We start from the raw sequence: 18,660 nt of genomic DNA, 5'->3' as shown, positions 1-18,660 counted from the left end.
CAGAGCACAAGGTATCAGATATATCACGAGTTTCATCTTCATTTTCTCCTGAACAATCATCCCTTCAAGCAGGTCCCTTCCACCTTCAAGCCCAGTTTGAAACAACAGCAGCTGGTCCAGTACAAAGTTCCACTCCCAGCCTTTCCTCCATCCACTGAATGTTCCTCTTTTTTTTTTTGAGATGGGGTCTTGCTCTGTTGCCCAGGCTGGAGTGCAGTGGCACTGTCTTGGCTCACTGCAACCTCTGCCCCCCAATCATTCAAGTGATTCTCCAGCCTCAGCCTCCCAAGTAGCTGGGATTACAGGTGTCCATCACCACACTGGCTAATTTTGTTGTATTTTTAGTAGAGATGGGGTTTCACTATGTTGGCCAGGCTGGTCTTGAACTCCTGACCTCAGGTGATCCGCCCTCCTCAGCCTCACAAAGTGCTGGGATTGCAGGCGTGAGTCACTGTGCCCGGCCTGAGTGTCCCTCCTCTAAAGGAGAGGAAACAAAAGCTGCATTAAAGGTTTTAGCTCTTTGTTCTTAGCTAGCTGGAGGTCAGGGAGAGGGTACACTTGGGGGCTTGACTGCTCTGTGTCCTAAAATAGATCTGTCCTCTTTGGAGTGGCTCTGTGCTAACATAGCAGCCAAAAGCTCTTCTGAGGGGCCGGTGACCTCTGGGTCTGCTCTCCACCTCGTCCCCTCCTGTCGCCTTGGGACGTGGAGACAGAGTCAGGGAGAGGCTGGAGAAAGTCCCGCCAGCCCTTCTGCCCTCACAGATCAACACACCCCAGGAATCCCAAGTGGCACATTTTCAAACACATTTTTTGGCTTTCACATGCACTGTGGCATATTCTTTGCTTTTCACACTTTTATTGTACAAACAACATTAAAACAATAACAGAAAAAAGAAAGAATACCACCTCCCCTCCCACCACTTCTAGCGAGTCATCTGTTTCCATTTTTCCACATTCCCCGCAGTCTCTTTCTTGTAGATGGTTTTTCCCAGCAACAGCTTTGTCTTCCTGATCTTCCTTGGCTCAGGAGACCAAGAAAATGAGGCTGTGTTCCCTGAGCTCCTCCAGAGGGTGGAGGGAGAGGGAGGCTCGCAAGCCTGCCCAGGATGCAGTGTTTGGACAGAAACTCACTGTGGTTGGTGGCCAGGGGTGACTTCCTGCGGGGTGAGTGGAGAGAGTGTTACCGTCAGGAGGGGTCTGGCTTCCAGCCCTGTCTCTGCCGGGAATTTGCCCCGTGGCCTTGAGCAATGGCCTGCACCCTCTCTAAGCCTCATCTAGTAATGGAAGAAGTAGTTCTGACCAGCAATTCCCAGCGCAGGTTCCATGGGATGGTAACAGGTATTGTAGGAGAAAGGATGGAGGGGAAAGGGGCTCTATAATCAAATTTATTGGGAACACCAGATTAAACAAAGCTCAGTGATTTCTTTTTTGCAATACTTCTTAGAGCCTTAAACATGTGGCTCTTAATCTTTTCCTCTGAAAGCTGGACTCACAACCTCCAGGGGCCCTTCCAGACTAGAGGCTGTCCACATCCTTGTCATCATCTTAACAGCCCATACATATTAAACATTTGATATGTCCCAGACACCACACTAGTGCACCATGTGGCTTAGCTCCCGGAATCCTTGTATTTTATAAATAAGGAACCTCACCTGTGGTCACACAAGAGGCTCAGACAAACCCAGGCTGCCTGTTCCCAGTGTCCCTGACACTGTAGTGCTTGCTGTGATCTGATCTGACCCCAGAGGCTGTTTCTTGTCTCTGATACTTGGCTGACCACAAATGCCCAACTTGGGGAGTCAGAGGTCACAAAAGAGGGGCCCAACCCCTGTAGGAGTCCAGAGAGAGGAAGAGAGGGTTCTGGAGCTCCTCAGGCTTTAGGGCCATGCCTGCACCCTTCTGTGCCCCTCCGTGAGTGGCTGGCTGGCCCCTGACTGAATCACATATCTACCAAGAGCTCAAGAGCACGGACATGAAGTACCGGAATCGCGTGCGCAGCCGCATCAGCAACCTCAAGGACCCCAGGAACCCCGGCCTGCGGCGAAACGTGCTCAGTGGGGCCATCTCTGCAGGGCTCATAGCCAAGATGACAGCAGAGGTGAGAGCACGGTATCTGCATGGTGGAATGGGAAGCCAGGTCCCCCCAGCCCTGCCCAGTGCAGAGGGGCAGTGGCTTGTGACTCAGCAGCGATGAGCCAGGGAGCTTTTCTAACCAGCCCCATCTCAGCCTCCCCACCAGGCTCTGGACTAGCAGGATCCTGAACACAGCTAATAGGTTATAAGTGCTGGCCGGGTGCCGTGGCTCAACCCTGTAATCCCAGCACTTTGAGAGGCTGAAGTGGGTGGATCATGAGGTCAAAAGATCGGGACCATCTTGGCCAACATGGTGAAACCCTGTCTCTACTAAAATACCAAAATCAGCCATGCGCAGTGGCACATGCCTGTAGACCCAGCTACTCAGGAGGCTGAGGCAGGAGAATCACTTGAACCCAGGAGTCAGAGGCAGAGAGCCGAGATCGCACCACTGCACTCCAGCCTGGTGACAGAACATGACACCATCTCAAAAAAACAAAAACAAAAACAAAAAGTGCTGTGCTAAATGTGTTCAGCGAATTGGCCAAGTTTACCTTCACATCAGCTGAGACAGAAAGGTGTATTATCCCCATTCTACAGATAAGGCTCCTGAGGCTCAGGGGAGTAAACTGATTTGCCCATGCACACAGCTAGAAAGGGTTGAAGCCTAGGAGGCAAGCTGTCTGGCCCCAGAGCTAGATGTGTGTGGAGTGTGTGTGGGTGAACATGTGGAGTGTGTGTCTGTGTGGTACATATGATGTGTGAGGTGTGTAGGGGGTATATGTGTATATGTGGGATGTGTGTGTGGTATGTATGTGTGTGTATATGTGTGGAGTATATGTGGTGTGTACGTATGGAGCATGTGTGTATGGTACATATTAGGGGTCCCCAACCCTTGGGCCACAGGCTGGTACCTGTTAGGAACCAGGTCACACAACAGGAGGTGAACAGTGGGTGAGCGAGTGAAGTTTCATCGTATTTACAGCCGCTCCCCGTTGCTGGCATTCCTGCCTGAGCTCCGCCTCCTGTCAGACCAGTGGCGGCACTAGATTCTCATAGATGCGCGAAGCCCATTGTGAACAACATATGCGAGTGATCTATGTTGTGAGCTCCTTATGAGAGTCTAATGCCTGATGATCTGTCACTGTCTCCCATTACCCTAAGTGGGGACCATCTAGTTGCAGGAAAACAAGGGAGATCGGAGCTCCAACTGATTTGGTGAGTTGGATAATTATTTCATTATATATCACAATGTAATAATAAGAGAAATAAAGTGCACAATAAATGCAATGCGCTTGAATCATCCTGAAACCATCCCCTACCCCGTCTGTGGAAAAGTCATCTTCCAGGAAACCAGTCTCTGGTGCCAGAAAGGTTGGGGACCACTGGTGTGTGTGATGTGTGGAGTGTGGGGGCTGCATATGCGTGGAGTGTGTGTGGTGTGTGTGATGTGTGAGGTGTGTTTGGTGTTTAGTATATCTGTGTGGTATATATAATGTGTGGACTGTGTGTGGTGTGTGGAGTGTGTATGGTGTATGGTGTGGAAAGTGCGTGTATGATGTGTGGATTGTGTGTATGATGCATGTAGTGTGTGTGGTGTGTATGTTGTGTGGAGTGTGTGTGGTGTATGCTGTGTGGAAAGTGGGTGTATGCTGTGTGGAGTGTGTGTGGTGTGTATGATGTGTGGAAAGTGTATGTGTTGTGTATGATGTGTGGAGTGTGTGTGTATGTGTGGAGTGGCGTGGTGTGTATGATGTGTGGAGTGTGTATGTGTTGTGTATGATGTATGGCGAGTGTGTGTGGTATGTATGATGTGTGGAGTGTGTGTGTTGTGTATGATGTGTGGAGTGTATATGGTGTGTATGATGTGTGGAGTGTGTGTGTATGATGTTTGGAGTGTGTGTATCATGTGTGCACTGTGTATGATGTGTGGAGTGTGTGTGCACTGTGTATGATGTGTGCAGTGTGTGTGTGTGTTGCGTATGATGTGTGCAGTGTGGTGTGTGGTGTGTATGATGTGTAGAGAGTGTGTATGGTATATATAATGTGTGGAATGTGTATGTGGTGTGTATGATGTGTGGATTGTGGGTGGTGTGTATGATGTGTAGAGAGTGTGTGTGGTGTGTATGATGTGTGGAGTGTGTGTGCACTGTGTATAACGTATGGAGTGTGTGTGTGGTTTGTATGATGTGAAGTGTGTGTGTATGATGTACGGTGTGAAGTATGTGTATGATTAGTGTATGTGTGTCCTGTGTGGTTTGTGTATGTGTGGCGTGTGGAAGTGTGTGTCTGTGTTATGTAGTGGGTGTATGTACATTCTTCGGAGGAGAGGGTTCACTGCTTTCCTCAAATACCCAAAACAAACAACAAAGAGCCTTGGCTTTAGGATGAAATGGGGAACTTGGCACAGGTAGACCAGGGTTATCTTTCTGCCTAATTTTAAATACCCAATCTTTTTAGGTAAATAGCTACATATACCTGGAGTTATAAATTGCAACTTGGCTTTACAGTGTGTCTTTCGTCAGTCCAGACTGCTATAACAAAATGCCATAGCCTGGGTGGCTTATAAACAACAGTCATTTATTTCTCACATTTCTTTTCTCGTTGGCTGGTTTTTTTTTGTTTTTTTTGTGGGTTTTTTTGAGGTGGAGTCTTACTCTGTTGCCCAGGCTGGAGTGCAGTGGCACAATCTTGGCTCACTGCAGCCTCTGCCTCCCAGATTCAAGTGATCCTCCTGCCTCAGCCTCCTTAGTAGCTGGAACTATAGGCGCCCACCACCATGCCCGGCTAATTTTTGTGTTTTTAGTAGAGATGGGGTTTCACTAAGTTGGCCAGGCTGGTCTCAAACTTTTGACCTCAAGTGATCTGCTTGTCTCGGCATCCCAAAGTGCTGGGATTGCAGATGTGAGCCACTGCACACAGCCTATTTCTCGAATTTCTAGAGGTTGGACAGTCCAAGATCAGGGCACCAGCAGATTCAGTGTCTAGTGAGGGCCTGCTTCCTCACAGACAGCCATCTTCTCACTGTGACCTCATATGGTGGAGGGGTCTTTCTCAGGCCCCTATTGGAGGGGCCCTAGTCCCCTGCAGCAGGGCTCTGCTCTCAAGAGCTAGCCACCTCCCAAAGACCCCCTAATACCATTGCCTTGGGGTTAGGATTTCAACAGGTGAATATCGGGAGACCTTCATCCTAGGTCATCTTTTGCCCTGTGCAGAATGACTCACAAAGAGATACAGGACAATTTTTGTTCCATTACAAATCAGGCCAGGTGCGGTGGCTCATGCCTGTAATCCCAGCACTTTGGGAGGCCGAGGTGGGCAGATCTCCTGAGCTCAGGAATTTGAGATGACAAAACCCTGTCTCTACTAAAAATACAAAAATTAGCCAGGCATGGTGGCACACACCTGTAGTCCCAGCTACTCGGGAGGCTGAGGCAGGAGAATTGCCTGTACCCAGGAGGTGGGGGTTGCAGTGAGTGGAGATCATGCCACTTCACTCCCCGTCTGGACGCCAGGGTGAGACTCTGTCTAGAAAAAAAGAAAAGAAAAGAAAAAGAAAAACCTGAGCTTGGGCTTTGGCTGTCTGCTGTGCTGGGAAGCTCCCATCAGGACCCATGTGGACCGCATCTCTCAGCATTTCCTTCCCTGACTACGTTTTCATGCCTCTTTCCTTGTTTATCTGACTTCCTCATTCTTCCTTCTCTTTTCCTCCCTACCCAGACATAGCAAAGAATGGAGTAGGCTCTGAGATACCCATGAGCACTGCAGAGTGGACATACCATCCTGCCAGTCCCATGAGGACCAGCATTCACACTCAGCACTGACAGCAGTGTCTGGCACATCACGGGGCTCAACAAATATAGATCGAATTCACGTTGGTGCCATTCTCTAACAGTGTATATAACATGAGGACCCAGCGTGGTCTCTGACTCACCTTTCCCTCATTTTCTACCTTATTTTTTACAGTGTTGCACTTACCCTCTGTGTTTCTGATGATGCCTCATTCTAATGAGGCAGGGCAGAGAGGTAAATGGATTGGTGTGTGGCTGGATAGATTTTTCTATTCTCTATTTCTTAGCTGGCACACAAGACCTTCCTTCCACAATCTGACCTCCAGTCACATCTCCCATACTCAACTTGAACCTACCCCAAATACTTTTCCCCGAACATGCTATTCTTGTCCTCTAATCTTTTGTGTCTGCTGTTCTTTTTTTTTCATGGCTGCAGTCCCAACTAGGATTGTGGCTCTGTCACCCAGGCTGGAGTGCAATGGCACAATCTCAGCTCATTGCAACCTCCACTTCCCAGGTTCAAGCAATTCTCTTGCTTCAGCCTCCAAATTAGTTGGGACTGCAGCCATGTATCACCGTGCCTGGTTAACTTTCCTATTTTTAGTAGAGACAGAGTTTCACCATGTTGGCCACGTTGGTCTCAAACTCCTGATCTCAGGTGATCTGCCCTCCTCGGCTTCCCAAAGTACTGGGATTACATGCATGAGCCGCCGCAACTGGCCCTGCTGTTTTATTTGTCTGGAATATCCCACCACCCACCCCAGGAACTCCTATCTTTCAAGACTGGTTAAAGTACTAGCTTCTTCATGACCCACCCGGACCCCAAACAGTTAACCCCCATTCCCTGCACTTTATATACTTTTGCTTTAGTACTTCCTTCCCTTTCTTGCAATCCTGTGTAAATGCTTGGCTACCCTACCACATTAGCACTACTTGGGAGGAGGAACCAGATCTTCCTTTCTGAATCCGTTGGACTCAGAGGCAGTAGCATGCTTGAGCTAGCTCCTACCACCTCAAGGGAGCTGGTGATGTGTAGCTCTTCCCAGCTCTGCATTCAGTTACATCACATTAGCAGCTTGAAATTGGCCATGGTGGGAGCATTTTGTACCATGGAAGCTGACAAATGCTACAAATCAAGGCACCCCACAGCCAAAGTGGGTTTACCTGCAAACCACCAATATAGTTAAAGGCACTCAATAAATTGGCATCCAGTAGATTTTGTTTCTCTTTTTTTTTTTTTTTTTTTTTTTTTTGAGACAGAGTTTCACTTTTTCTGCCCAGGCTGGAGTGCGTTGGTGTGATCTCCGCTCCCTGCAACCTCTACCTCCTGGGTTCAAGTGATTCTCCTGTCTCAGCCGCCTGAGTAGCTGAGATTATTAAAGTTAGCTGGACATGTGCCACCACGCCTGGCTAATTTTGTATTTTTAGTAGAGATGGGGTTTCTTCTTTTTTTTTTTTTAGAGACGGGGTCTCGCTATGTTGCCCAGGCTAGAGTGCAGTGGCTATTCACAGGCGCAATCCCACTACTGATCAGCACAGGAGTTTTGACCTGCTCCGTTTCTGACCTGGGCTGGTTCACCCCTCCTTAGGCAACCTGGTGGTCCCCTGCTCCCAGGAGGTCACCATACTGATGCTGTACTTAGTGCGGACACCTGATCTGCATAGCGCACTACAGCCCAGAACTCATAGGCTCAAGCAATCCTCCCACCTCAGCCTCCCGAGTAGCTGGGACTATAGGCACGTGCCACTGCGCCCGGCTAGAGATGGGGTTTCTCCATGTTGTTCAGGCTGGTCTCAAACTCCTGACCTCATGATCCACCCACCTTGGCCTCCCTAAATGCTGGGATTACAGGCGTGAGCCATCGCACCCAGCAGATTTTGTTTTTCTCTTTTGAGATGAAGTCTCACTCTGTTGCCCAAGCTGGAGTGCTGTGATGCCATCTCAACTCACTGCACCCTCTGCCTCCTGGGTTCAATCAATTCTCCTGCCTCAGCCTCCTGAGTAGCTGAGATTACAGGCATGCACCATCACACCCAGCTAGTTTTTTGTTTTTTGTTTTTGTTTTTGTTTTTGTTTTTGTTTTTGAGATGGAATCTCACTCTTGTTGCCCAGGCTGGAATGCAGTGGCGCCATCTCGGCTCACTGCAACCTCCACCTCTCAGGTTCAAGTGATTCTCTGCCTCAGCCTACAGAGTAGCTGGGGTTTTAGGTGCCTGCCATCACACCCACCTAATTTTTTGTATTTTAGTAGAGATGGGGTTTCACCATGTTGGCCTGGCTGGTTTCAAACTCCTGACCTGAGGTGATCCACCCAGCTTCGCCTCCTAACGTGCTGGGATTACAGGCATAAGCCACCCCACCTGGCCACATTCAATAAATTTTGAGTGGGCAAGTGCTTTATGCTCTGGAAAATACCCCCAAATTAAAGTTAGCTACTTTTTACTCATATGGGTAAATGACTTTCATTAACTTGTTTTTCTACACTCTCCTGCCATTGGTTATGGCCCAGCCTTTGAAATTAACACACTAGGACTTAAACATTAATATGTACCAGAATAACTTGCGGACACTAGGAAAAATGCATATTGTGGCCAGGCGCAGTGGTTCATGCCTGTAATCCCAGCACTTCGGGAGTCCAAAGCAGGTGGATTGCTTGAGCTCAGGAGACCAGCCTGGGCAACATGGTAAAATCCCTTCTCTACAAAAAATACAAAAAAAAAAAAAATTAACCAGGTGTGGTGGCGCAATGCCTGCAGTTCCAGCTACTTGAGAGCCTGAGGTGGGAGAATCGGTTGGCCTGGGGAGGTTGAGGTTGCAGTGTGCTGCGGTCGCACCATTAGACTACAGCCTAGGTGACAGCAAGATTCTGTCCCAAAAATAAATAAGTAAATAAATAAATAACTTTAAAAAATGCATATTCCTGGGCCTGCCCTCAGCAATTCAGATTCTTAGGAATCTGCATTTTATCAAGAAGCCTAAGTGGTTATAATGAAAGGTTAGCACACTAAAATGCTTTAACTTGGTCGGGCGCGGTGGCTCACGCCTGTAATCCCAGTACTTTGGGAGGCCGAGGCAGGTGGATCACGAGGTCAAGAGATCGAGACCATCCTGGTCAACATGGTGAAACCCCGTCTCTACTAAAAATACAAAAAATCAGGTGGGCATGGTGGCACTTGCCTGTAGTCCCACCTACTCGGGAGGCTGAGGTAGGACAATCACTTGGACCTGGGAGGTGGCGGTTGCAGTGAGCCAAGATCATGCCACTGCACTCCAGCCTGAAGATAGAGCGAGACTCCATTTCAAAAAAAAGTTTAAAATCCTCATTTTGACATTAGCGTCAGCCATCCTCCTTCCCCTTCCACCAACCCTTAACTGGAGTTCTATACAGTTTAACTATCCGCTTCTCTGCTCTCCTCTGGCAGAGGCTTAAGGGGAGACTTATGGCCAGGGAGATGGACAGAGAAGACAAAGGCGTGGGTGATGCAGGCATGGAGTGTCTACCATGAGCTGGTGGGAGACTGGAGACTCTTCCGTAGAAACTCTCAGAAAAAGATGATCTCAGGTGGATGCTCACAGAGGAGCAGTTAGTTGTGTGAGCCCAGGATCTTCAGGGAGGGAGTAACAGCAGCAAGTCATAGGTAGTTTCGCCAAGGTTCCCACTAAGCAGAACACCAGGGCAGTGATCACAGTGCAAAAGGGCACTGGGTTGAGTCCAGAGAGGAAAGCTAAGGGGAACATGATAGACCAGGTGGGCAGTGATCAAGTCAGCTCAAGCAGTAAGGTTCAGGCCAAGGTTCTCCTCATCCTGGCAGGCAGGATGAGCCCCAGATCTGAAGAAATATACACAGGAGTGCCCATCCTCGGCCAGAAGTTGTTTGCCTGCTGCTCTCCTTCCAGCCATGGGTGGCACGGGGACTCTGTGGGGACAGCTTTCTCCCAGCTGGGGCAGGACCTGGAATCCAGGCCTCCTTCCAGCTCCTTGCAGTGAATAAAGCATGTTACCTCCTCTTTTATTCAGGCTACCGAGAAACCCAATGTGGGGCAGGGCCCTGCGACTCCTCAGTCCTGAAGGGCAGACTCTTTTTTCTCCAGGAAATGGCCAGTGATGAACTGAGGGAGTTGAGGAATGCCATGACCCAGGAGGCCATTCGTGAGCACCAGATGGCCAAGACCGGCGGCACCACCACTGACCTCTTCCAGTGCAGCAAATGCAAGAAGAAGAACTGCACCTACAACCAGGTGTGGACCGTGAGGGGACAGGTCCGAGGGGGAAGGGGCCGCATGGCCATAGAGGTGGAAAACCAGAGAGAAGCTTAAGGAAGAGCCAGAGGGGAGAAAGGGTTAAAACTCTCTAGGCTTGGTCGGGTGCAGTGGCTCATGTCTGTAATCCCAGCACTTTGGGAGGCTGAGGCAGGTGGATGGCTTGAGCCTAGGCTTGGAGCAGCCTAGGCAACATGGTAAAACCCCATCTCTATTAAAAGTACAAAAATTAGCCAGGCTTGGTGGTGTGTGCCTGCAGTCCCAGCTACTGAATGCAGGGCAGGGTGGGGAGGGGGGAGAAATGGGTGCCGATGAGGCAGGAGAATCACTAGAGCCTGGGTGGTTGAGGCTACAGTGAGTTGAGGTTAGAGTGAACCACAATTGCACCACTGCGACCCAGCCTGGGTGACAGGAGTGTCGGGCTTTATTGTGGGATACCCAGTTCCTGCACCTGAGTGATGAGGCTAAGAGGATGAGAAACTAGAAAACATAACGCTAAATAGTCCCAATGATATTTAAGTCCCTTTTCCTCTCTGGGCCTCAGGTCTTCCACCAGTAAAATAAGGAAGATAAATTAGACCGCTAAGGTGCTTCCAGCTCACTCAAGTGAGCATGTCCAGTAGGGGGTGTTCACGGGTGAATCAGGGAATACTTCCTGTAGGAGATGAGTCTTGAGGCAAGAGAAGAGAGATCTGTTATGAAAGATCAACAAGGGTGAGAGTGCAAATTAGCTGGGCATGGTGGCGGGCAACTGTAACCCCAGCTATTCAGGAGGCTGAGGCAGGAGAATCGCTTGAACCCAGGAGGCAGAGAGTGCAGTAAGCAGAGATTGCACCATTGCACTCCAGCCTGGGTGACAAGAACAACACTTCGTCACACACAAAAAAAGGCTGGGCGTGGTGACTCACACCTGTAATCCCAGCACCACCTTGATGGCCGAGGTGGGTGGATCATTTGAGGTCAGGAATTCTAGACCAACCTGGCCAACGTGGCGAAACCTCACCTCTACTAAAAATACAAAAATTAGCTAGGCGTGGTAGCGGGCACCTGTAGTCCCAGCTACTCGGGAGGCTGAGGCAGCAGAATTGCTTGAACCCAGGAAGCGGAGGTTGCAGTGAGCCGAGAAGGCACCACTGCACTCCCATCTGGGCAACAGAGCAAGACTCCAGTCTCAGAAAAAAAGAGTGAAAGTGCAAAAGTCCAGGTGAAACCAGTGAGGTACTGGGAGTGAGCTGATGGACTGCCAGAGGAGAAGAAGGCATACATTATGGAGTTGCCAGTGATAAGGAAATTGCCAAAGCGGGGTGGGAATATTAGTGCCAACTTCTGGGATTTCGACCTACTCCCAAAGACAGTGGGAGCCACGGCAAGTCCTAGAGCAGGGGAGTGACTTCATGAATGGTTCTTCTCTCTCTCAGGTGCAGACACGCAGTGCTGATGAGCCCATGACTACCTTTGTCTTATGCAATGAATGCGGCAATCGCTGGAAGGTCTGTATGTTTATATATTGCCCCCTTCCCTGTCAGCCACAGAGCTTGCCCACATAAAGAGTAGCATCCCCGCCGGGCGCGGTGGCTCAAGCCTGTAATCCCAGCACTTTGGGAGGCCGAGGCGGGTGGATCACAAGGTCAAGAGATCGAGACCATCCTGGTCAACATGGTGAAACCCCATCTCTACTAAAAATACAAAAATTCAGCTGGGCATGGTGGCGTGTGCCTGTAATCCCAGCTATTCAGGAGGCTGAGGCAGGAGAATTGCCTGAACCCAGGAGGCGGAGGTTGCGGTGAGCCGAGATCGCGCCATTGCACTCCAGCCTGGGTAACAAGAGCGAAACTCCGTCTCAAAAAAAAAAAAAAAAAAAAAAAAAAAAAGAGTAGCATCCCCACACCCAGAAGGGGCCTTATGCATGGCAGCGCTTGCCAGCCTGCACAGAGTAGCCTGCAGAGCCAGAGATAGTGGTGGCTTGCTGTTGGGGAGGAGAGGAGAGAACACACATGTATGTTTTCATTTTGGAAAGACACCAAGCTGGAGTGGGGGCAGCAGCCCACATTTTATCACAGGATGAGCAAGTTTGTCATTTGAGCACAGATGGAATTGGCTTCCTGAGATCCACAGAGGAGAGGAAAAACAATAACATTCTGCACTTGGACCACACCTCTTTGGAAAGTGCTTCCACAGATGGTATTTCCTTTGAACCTGGCCACAGCCAGGGATGGGAGACAGGAAGGCTGAGCCCTGTCAGAAATGAGTTGACCCTAAATGTCACCAGGTCATCCTCCCCTCCTGAGGAAGCTCTGGAAGTCTTACATTACGCAAGGCTGTAACTCAGACTGCCTCGGCTCCTGCAAAGGCAGAGGTTTTGTTTTCAGGCATGGGAGCCAAGCAAAGACTCCTCCCAGAGTGCTCCTTCCCGCCAAGTCTCCTGGAGGAACGAAGCATGGTCACATGACTAATGTCAGTCTCCAATTGCTATCTGACTTGCACGTGCACCATGTGATGTCTGGGCCACCAAGCAGGCTGCAGGTGCTCCAGAATTTCTAAGGTACTTAGCAAGGAGTGCAAGGCAAGTCAGGATCCCTGGTTTCAGGTCCCATGCTGCCCTACTCACCCTGAGCATGTTACTCACCTCCTTCAGCAAAAGAGCAATAATAATGCCTTTCTCCCAGGGTTGATGATGTGAGGATCATTTTGAGATGATCATCATGAGGATCATTTTGACATTATTATGTAAGCATAAACACTTTGCAAACAATGACAAGGACTGTTCCTTTATAATGTTATTCTCACTTTCAGACAAGGAAACTAACTACAGAATAGGTAACAAGCATAAAGCCACAGTTTAAAACACTGAAAGCCAATGCTCCAACTTCCTAATCAATTGTTTTTTTTTTTTTTTCTCCTTTTTTTTTTTTTTTTTTTTTTTGGGGTGGAGTTTCGCTCTTGTTACCCAGGCTGGAGTGCAATGGCGCGATCTCGGCTCACCGCAACCTCCTCCTCCTGGGTTCAGGCAATTCTCCTGCCTCAGCCTCCTGAGTAGCTGGGATTACAGGCACGTGCCACCATGCCCAGCTCATTTTTTGTAGTTTTAGTAGAGACGGGGTTTCACCGTGTTGACCAGGATGGTCTCGATCTCTTGACCTCGTGATCCACCCGCCTCGGCCTCCCAAAGTGCTGGGATTACAGGCTTGAGCCACCGCGCCCGGCCCTTTTTTCTCTTTCTTACTAAGGACGTCAGTAGCCCTTATTGGGGCCTCATTAGAACTGCCATTTTTTTTTTTTTTTTTTTTTTTTTTGAGACATAGTCTCGCCCTGTCGCCCAGACTCGACGGCAGTGGTGCAATCTCGGCTCACTGCAACCTCTGCCTTCCAGGTTCAAGCGATTCTCCTGCCTCAGCCTCCTGAGTAGCTGGGATTATAGGAGCATGCCACCATGCCCTGCTAATTTTTGTATTTCTTTAGTAGAGACGGAGTTTCACCATGTTGGTCAGGCTGTCTCTAACTCCTGACCTTGTGATCCACTCTCCTCAGCCTCCCATAGTGCTGGGATTATAGGCATGAGCCACTGCACCCAGCCAGAACTGCCACATTTTTTAAGGTAAAAACCAGATGATTACATATTTTTTCTTTTTTCACTTATTGAGCACTTAGGGATGGGGTCAGTATAGTGGCCTACTGGTTTAAAGCATAGGCTTTGGCAGCAGGCTCAAATCTTAGTTTTACCCCTTACAAAGTGACTTAGCTCAGCAACCTGAACTCACTAAGCCTGGATTTCCTCAACTATAAAACGAAGGTATTTATATCTAGCCCACAGAGCTGTTTTGAGAAGGTAACACATGTAAAGCTTATTAACAGGGCCTCTGAGAGCTCATATGGCATCTTTTCAAATTAGGAAAAAGTGTTGCTTGGAGGAAGGCTCCAAGTGACAGAGCCTCATGCCAGGGTGCAGAGCAAACAGAGCAGGGGCTAAGTGTCAGCCTCAACATGCACCTTTGGCCAGGCTCTTTTGTGCAGTCAACAAATTATACAATACAAAAAAAGCCCTGAGCACAGGCATGCCTGGTACGTAAAAACCACTATTCTTACTATTTTGGGTATGTCATCTACTAGTATTATGGGAGTTTGGGCAAGTCACTTAACCTCTCTGATCTGCTTTTTCTTTTTTTTTTTTTTCTTCTTCTTCTTCTTTTTCTTTTCTATTTATAGAGATGGGGTTTCGCCATGGCCAGGATGGTCCCGATCTCTTGACCTCGTGATCTGCCCACCTCGGCCTCCCAAAGTGCTGGGATTACAGGCGTGAGCCACCACACCCGGCCTGATCTGCTTTCTTACCTGTAAAAATAGAAGTGATACGCCAGGCCTGGTGGCTCACACCTATTATCCCTTGCACTTTGGGAGGCCGAGGTGGGCAGATCACCTGAGGACGGGAGTTCAAAACCAGTCTGACCAACATGGAGAAACCTCATCTCTACTAAAAATACAAAATTAGCTGGGTGTGGTGGTGCATGCCTGTAATCCCAGCTACTCAGGAGGCTGAGGCAGGAGAATTGCTTGAACCTGGGAGGTGGAAGTTGTGGTGAGCCGAGATCTCCCCATTGCTCTCCAGCCTGGGCAACAAAAGTGAAATTCCATCTCAAAAAAAAAAAGGAGTGATATTAGGGCCTACCTCACAGAGTGATTGTAAGGGTGAAATGAGTTAATACATTTTAATACTATCTAGCACAGAGTAAATGCTCAATAAATGTAGCTCTTGCGATTTTGTTGCTGCTGGAGAAAAGACATTCTGAATGCTCTAAATCTAGCTCCTCCTCCTTGACTCTTACTAGTTGGAGAGACAGGATCCACTAGAGATAACAACTACAGGCATCTGAACACATTTTCAGATGGTGTCCATTGCCCTGTGGGAGACTGAAAGTCTAACCAAGTGCTTAGTAGTCATTCCAATGATGTTCTCGATCATAAATTAAGAGCCCGGCACATTCCTGGCACTGAATTGCCATTCATGTTATTATCTGATATCACTCTCGAATTCACCAGCATTATAAGCTAATTTTACTAGGTGAGTGATTTAGTCAAGATCACCCAGCTAATAATGGCAGAGCTGGGCTTTGGATTCTGGTGCGTGTGGCTCCAGATCCCACCTTCTTTTTCATATTCCCCCACAGCCTGCTTGGAGGATGCAGAGAAACCTTTCACATTTTGTTGCCTTTTTGGTTTTGTAGTTCTGCTGATGGAACAGCCAGGACTGACATGAACAAGGTGAGGAAGAACAAAGAGGAAGCACTAAACTGTCTGAACTGGAGAAGCAATAAAAATTAAAGTGAAGAAAAATACTGACCTCTGAATAGGTGGTATGAGTTGAAGGAAGAATTCTCTTGCAAATTAATAATCGGTCATTAGTAACAATTGGTTAATAGGGGAAGCTTGCTGGGGGTATGATGCTGAGAATCCGTATTGATGAACCTCTTATAGAAACTGCAGAGGGCCGGGCACAGTGGCTCATGGCTGTAATCTGCAAACTCTGGGAGGCTAAGGTGGGAGAATTGCTTGAGCCCAGATGTTTGAGGCCAGCCTGGGCAACATAGCAAGACCCCATCTCTATAAAAATAAAAGAAAAAGAAAAAATAAAGAAACTGCAGCACCTCAGACCTGAGGTGTGGTATCTTTGACAGTGGGCTGGCAGATCTTTGCTTTGAGTTCCTTCTCTCTCACCTGGATCTCCCAGCCTCTTCTGAATTGAAAAATGCTAGATCAACACAAACCTCAGAGTCACACATGAAGAACAGTTGATACACCATTTGGGTTCAGCAGATATTCCTTCCATACCATGTATTAGGTTGCTGCAAAAGTAATTGCGGTTTTTGCAATTACTTTTGCACTGGCCTAATGGAAATATTTCTTCCCCACTCTTTCCTTATCTCTTCCCAAACTCTCTGCTATTCCCTGTTCACAGCTGGCTGTGGGGGCCTTTCAGGACTCCAAGCCATATCCCTCTAGGCAGGGAACAAATCCTCCTGAGGTAGGCTTTCTGAGTGAAGGTGACAGCAGCACCCTGATTTCCATGGCCCCTTGAGAGTCCTGAGCCTCCGAATCTGCCCAGGCCCTTATAAATGTGTCCCTCACAGCTCCATCTGTGACGTGTGCTTCAGAAGACAGCCGCAGAACACAGGGACCTTGACATGCTTCTCCCATGATAATTATCAGCTTGCTTTTTTGTTTTTGTGTTTGTTCTTTTTTAGAGGCTGGAGTGCTGTGGTGTGATCTAGGCTGACTGCAACCTCCACCTCCCAGGTTCAAGCAATTCTCCTGTCTCAGCCTCCCGGGTAGCTGGAGTCCCAGGCATAAGCCACCAAGCCCAGCTAATTTTTGGAATTTTTAGTAGAGACGGGGTTTCACCCTGTTGGTCAGGCTAGTCTCGAATTTCTGGGCTCAAGTGATCCACCCTCCTCAGCCTCCCAAAGTGCGGAGATTGCAGGTGTGAGCCACCTCGCCTGGCCTTGGCTTGCTTTTCATGCTGACAGGAACTTTTGGCAAAGCTGAAAACTTCTAGAAAAACCTTGAGAAAGCTGTTGGGGCAATTACAGCCCAAGTTCCTGATATATCCTGGACATCATTGACTCTAGAATTGGTTATTGTCTTCTTCCTTCCATCCAAAAGTGCCTTCTCCTGTAGATGAAGCCTGGAAATAAACTAGGTACAGGAGTCTTCCACTGACTGTGACTTTTATTTTTATGTTATGTATTTATTTATTTATTTGACAGAGTCTCACTCTGTCACCCAGACTGGAGTGCAGTGGTGTAATCTTGGCTCACCTCAACTTCCGCCTCCTAGGCTCAAGCAATTCTCCTGCCTCAGCCTCCCGAGTAGCTGGCATTACAGGCACGCACCACTACCACCCGGCTAATTTTTGTGTTTTTATTAGAGATGGGGTTTCACCATGTTGGCCAGGCTGGTTTTGAACTCCTGAGCTCAAATGACCCACCCACCTCAGTCTCCCAAAGTGCTGAGATTACAAGCGTGAGCCACTGCGCCTTGTCCTGTCTTTGACGGTTTAAAAAAAAAATTTTTTTTTTAGATGGAGTTTTGCTTTATTGCCCAGGCTGGAGTGAGATGGTGCAATTTTGGCTCATTGCAACCTCCACCTCTTGGGTTCAAGCGATTTTCCTGCCTCAGCCTCCCAAGTAGCTGGTATCATAGGCGCCCACTACCACAGCCAGCTAATTTTTTTTGTATTTTTAGTAGAGATGGGGTTTTACCATGTTATCCAGGCTGATCTTGAACTACTGACCTCAGGTGATCCACTCACCTTGGCCTCCCAAAGTGCTGGGATTACAGGCATAAGCCACCACGCCAGGCCCATCTTTGACTTTTAAAAAGTTAGATTTGGGGTGAATCATTTCTTTGGAAATATCACAAATCCTCTTACAGATGATACAACAGGCTGAGCTCATAAGTAGCAGAGGCAGGACAGAAACCCAGGTCTTCTGCTTCCTGTCATTGTGCTATAAGAGATCCAGAGCTATACACAGCACTCAGCCTCTACCTTCCAGGAAGTCACAGCCTGGCAGGGAAAGAACCATAGGCACAGATTTCCACACCAGATGGGATGTGATAAATGCCACATACATCTGAGGGACCAATATTATCCACAGACGTGCCGGGGATGTTGCTTAGAAACCCAGATGTTTCTTAAACTTTAATACAGGTGAGAATTCACTAGGGATTGTGCTGAAATGCAGATTCTAATTCAATGGGTCTGGGGTGGGGCTTGAGATTATTCATTTCTTTCTCTCTCTCTCTCTCTTTTTTTTTTTTTTTTTTTGAGACAGGAGTTGCCCAGACTGGAGTGCAGTAGCACCATCATGGCTCACTGTAACCTTGATCTCCTAGGCTCAGGTGATCCTCCCACCTCAGCCTCTGGAGTAGCTGGGACTACAGGCATGCACCACCGTGCCTGGCTAATTTTTTATTTTTTTAGAGATGGGGTATCCCTGTGCAGTCCAGTCTGGTCTCAAATTCCTGGGCTCAAGCAATTCTTCTGCCTTAGCCTCCCAAAGTGCTGGGATTACAGACATGAGCCACTGCACCCAGCTGATTTTTCATTTCTAACCCCAATGCAGCTGGTCCATAGACCATACTTTGAGTAGGAAGGCGTTAGATATCCAGATTTTTCTCTGTATTATCTAATCCTCCATCCAAATGTCTAGAAACCAAAAGCAGAACAAAAAGCAACCACTGTCAATTTAATAAGGCCAATAAAGGTTACTTTTGGGTGAGTTTTGTTTTGTTTTGTTTTGAGAGTGAGTCTCACTCTGTCACCCATGCTGGAGTATAGTGGTGCAGTCTTGGCTCACCGCAACCTCCATCTCCTGGGTTCAAGTGATTCTTCTGCCTCAGCCTCCCGAGAATTGGGGTTATAAGTGTGCACCACTATACCCGCCTAATTTTTGTACTTTCAGTAGAGATGGGGTTTCACCCTGTTGGCCAGGCTGGTCTTGAACTCCTGACCTTAGGTGGTCTGCCTGCCTCAGCCTCCCA

The 18,660-nt window shown here is 48.3% G+C and overlaps 1 protein-coding gene across 2 annotated transcripts in view; it reads left to right on the top strand.

Moving 5' to 3' along the window:
- TCEA3 (transcription elongation factor A3) overlaps positions 1–15,459 on the top strand; it is a 42,737-nt gene extending 27,278 nt beyond the window's left edge. For both annotated transcript variants that reach the window (XM_032300766.1, XM_032300765.1), the window contains 4 exons: positions 1,944–2,098; positions 9,958–10,104; positions 11,544–11,615; positions 15,345–15,459. In XM_032300766.1, coding sequence (XP_032156657.1) covers positions 1,944–2,098; positions 9,958–10,104; positions 11,544–11,615; positions 15,345–15,353 — 383 coding nt within the window. In that variant the 3' untranslated portion in view covers positions 15,354–15,459. The remainder of the gene's footprint in view (positions 1–1,943; positions 2,099–9,957; positions 10,105–11,543; positions 11,616–15,344) is intronic.
- Positions 15,460–18,660: the final 3,201 nt, after the last annotated feature.

This window comes from Sapajus apella, unplaced genomic scaffold (genome assembly GCF_009761245.1).
Source record: "Sapajus apella isolate SASKATOON/1434 unplaced genomic scaffold, GSC_monkey_1.0 scaffold43, whole genome shotgun sequence".
NCBI lineage: Eukaryota > Metazoa > Chordata > Mammalia > Primates > Cebidae > Sapajus > Sapajus apella.
The sequence above is the reverse complement of the archived record's forward strand: the minus strand, read 5'-3'. Positions and strand labels throughout refer to the sequence as shown.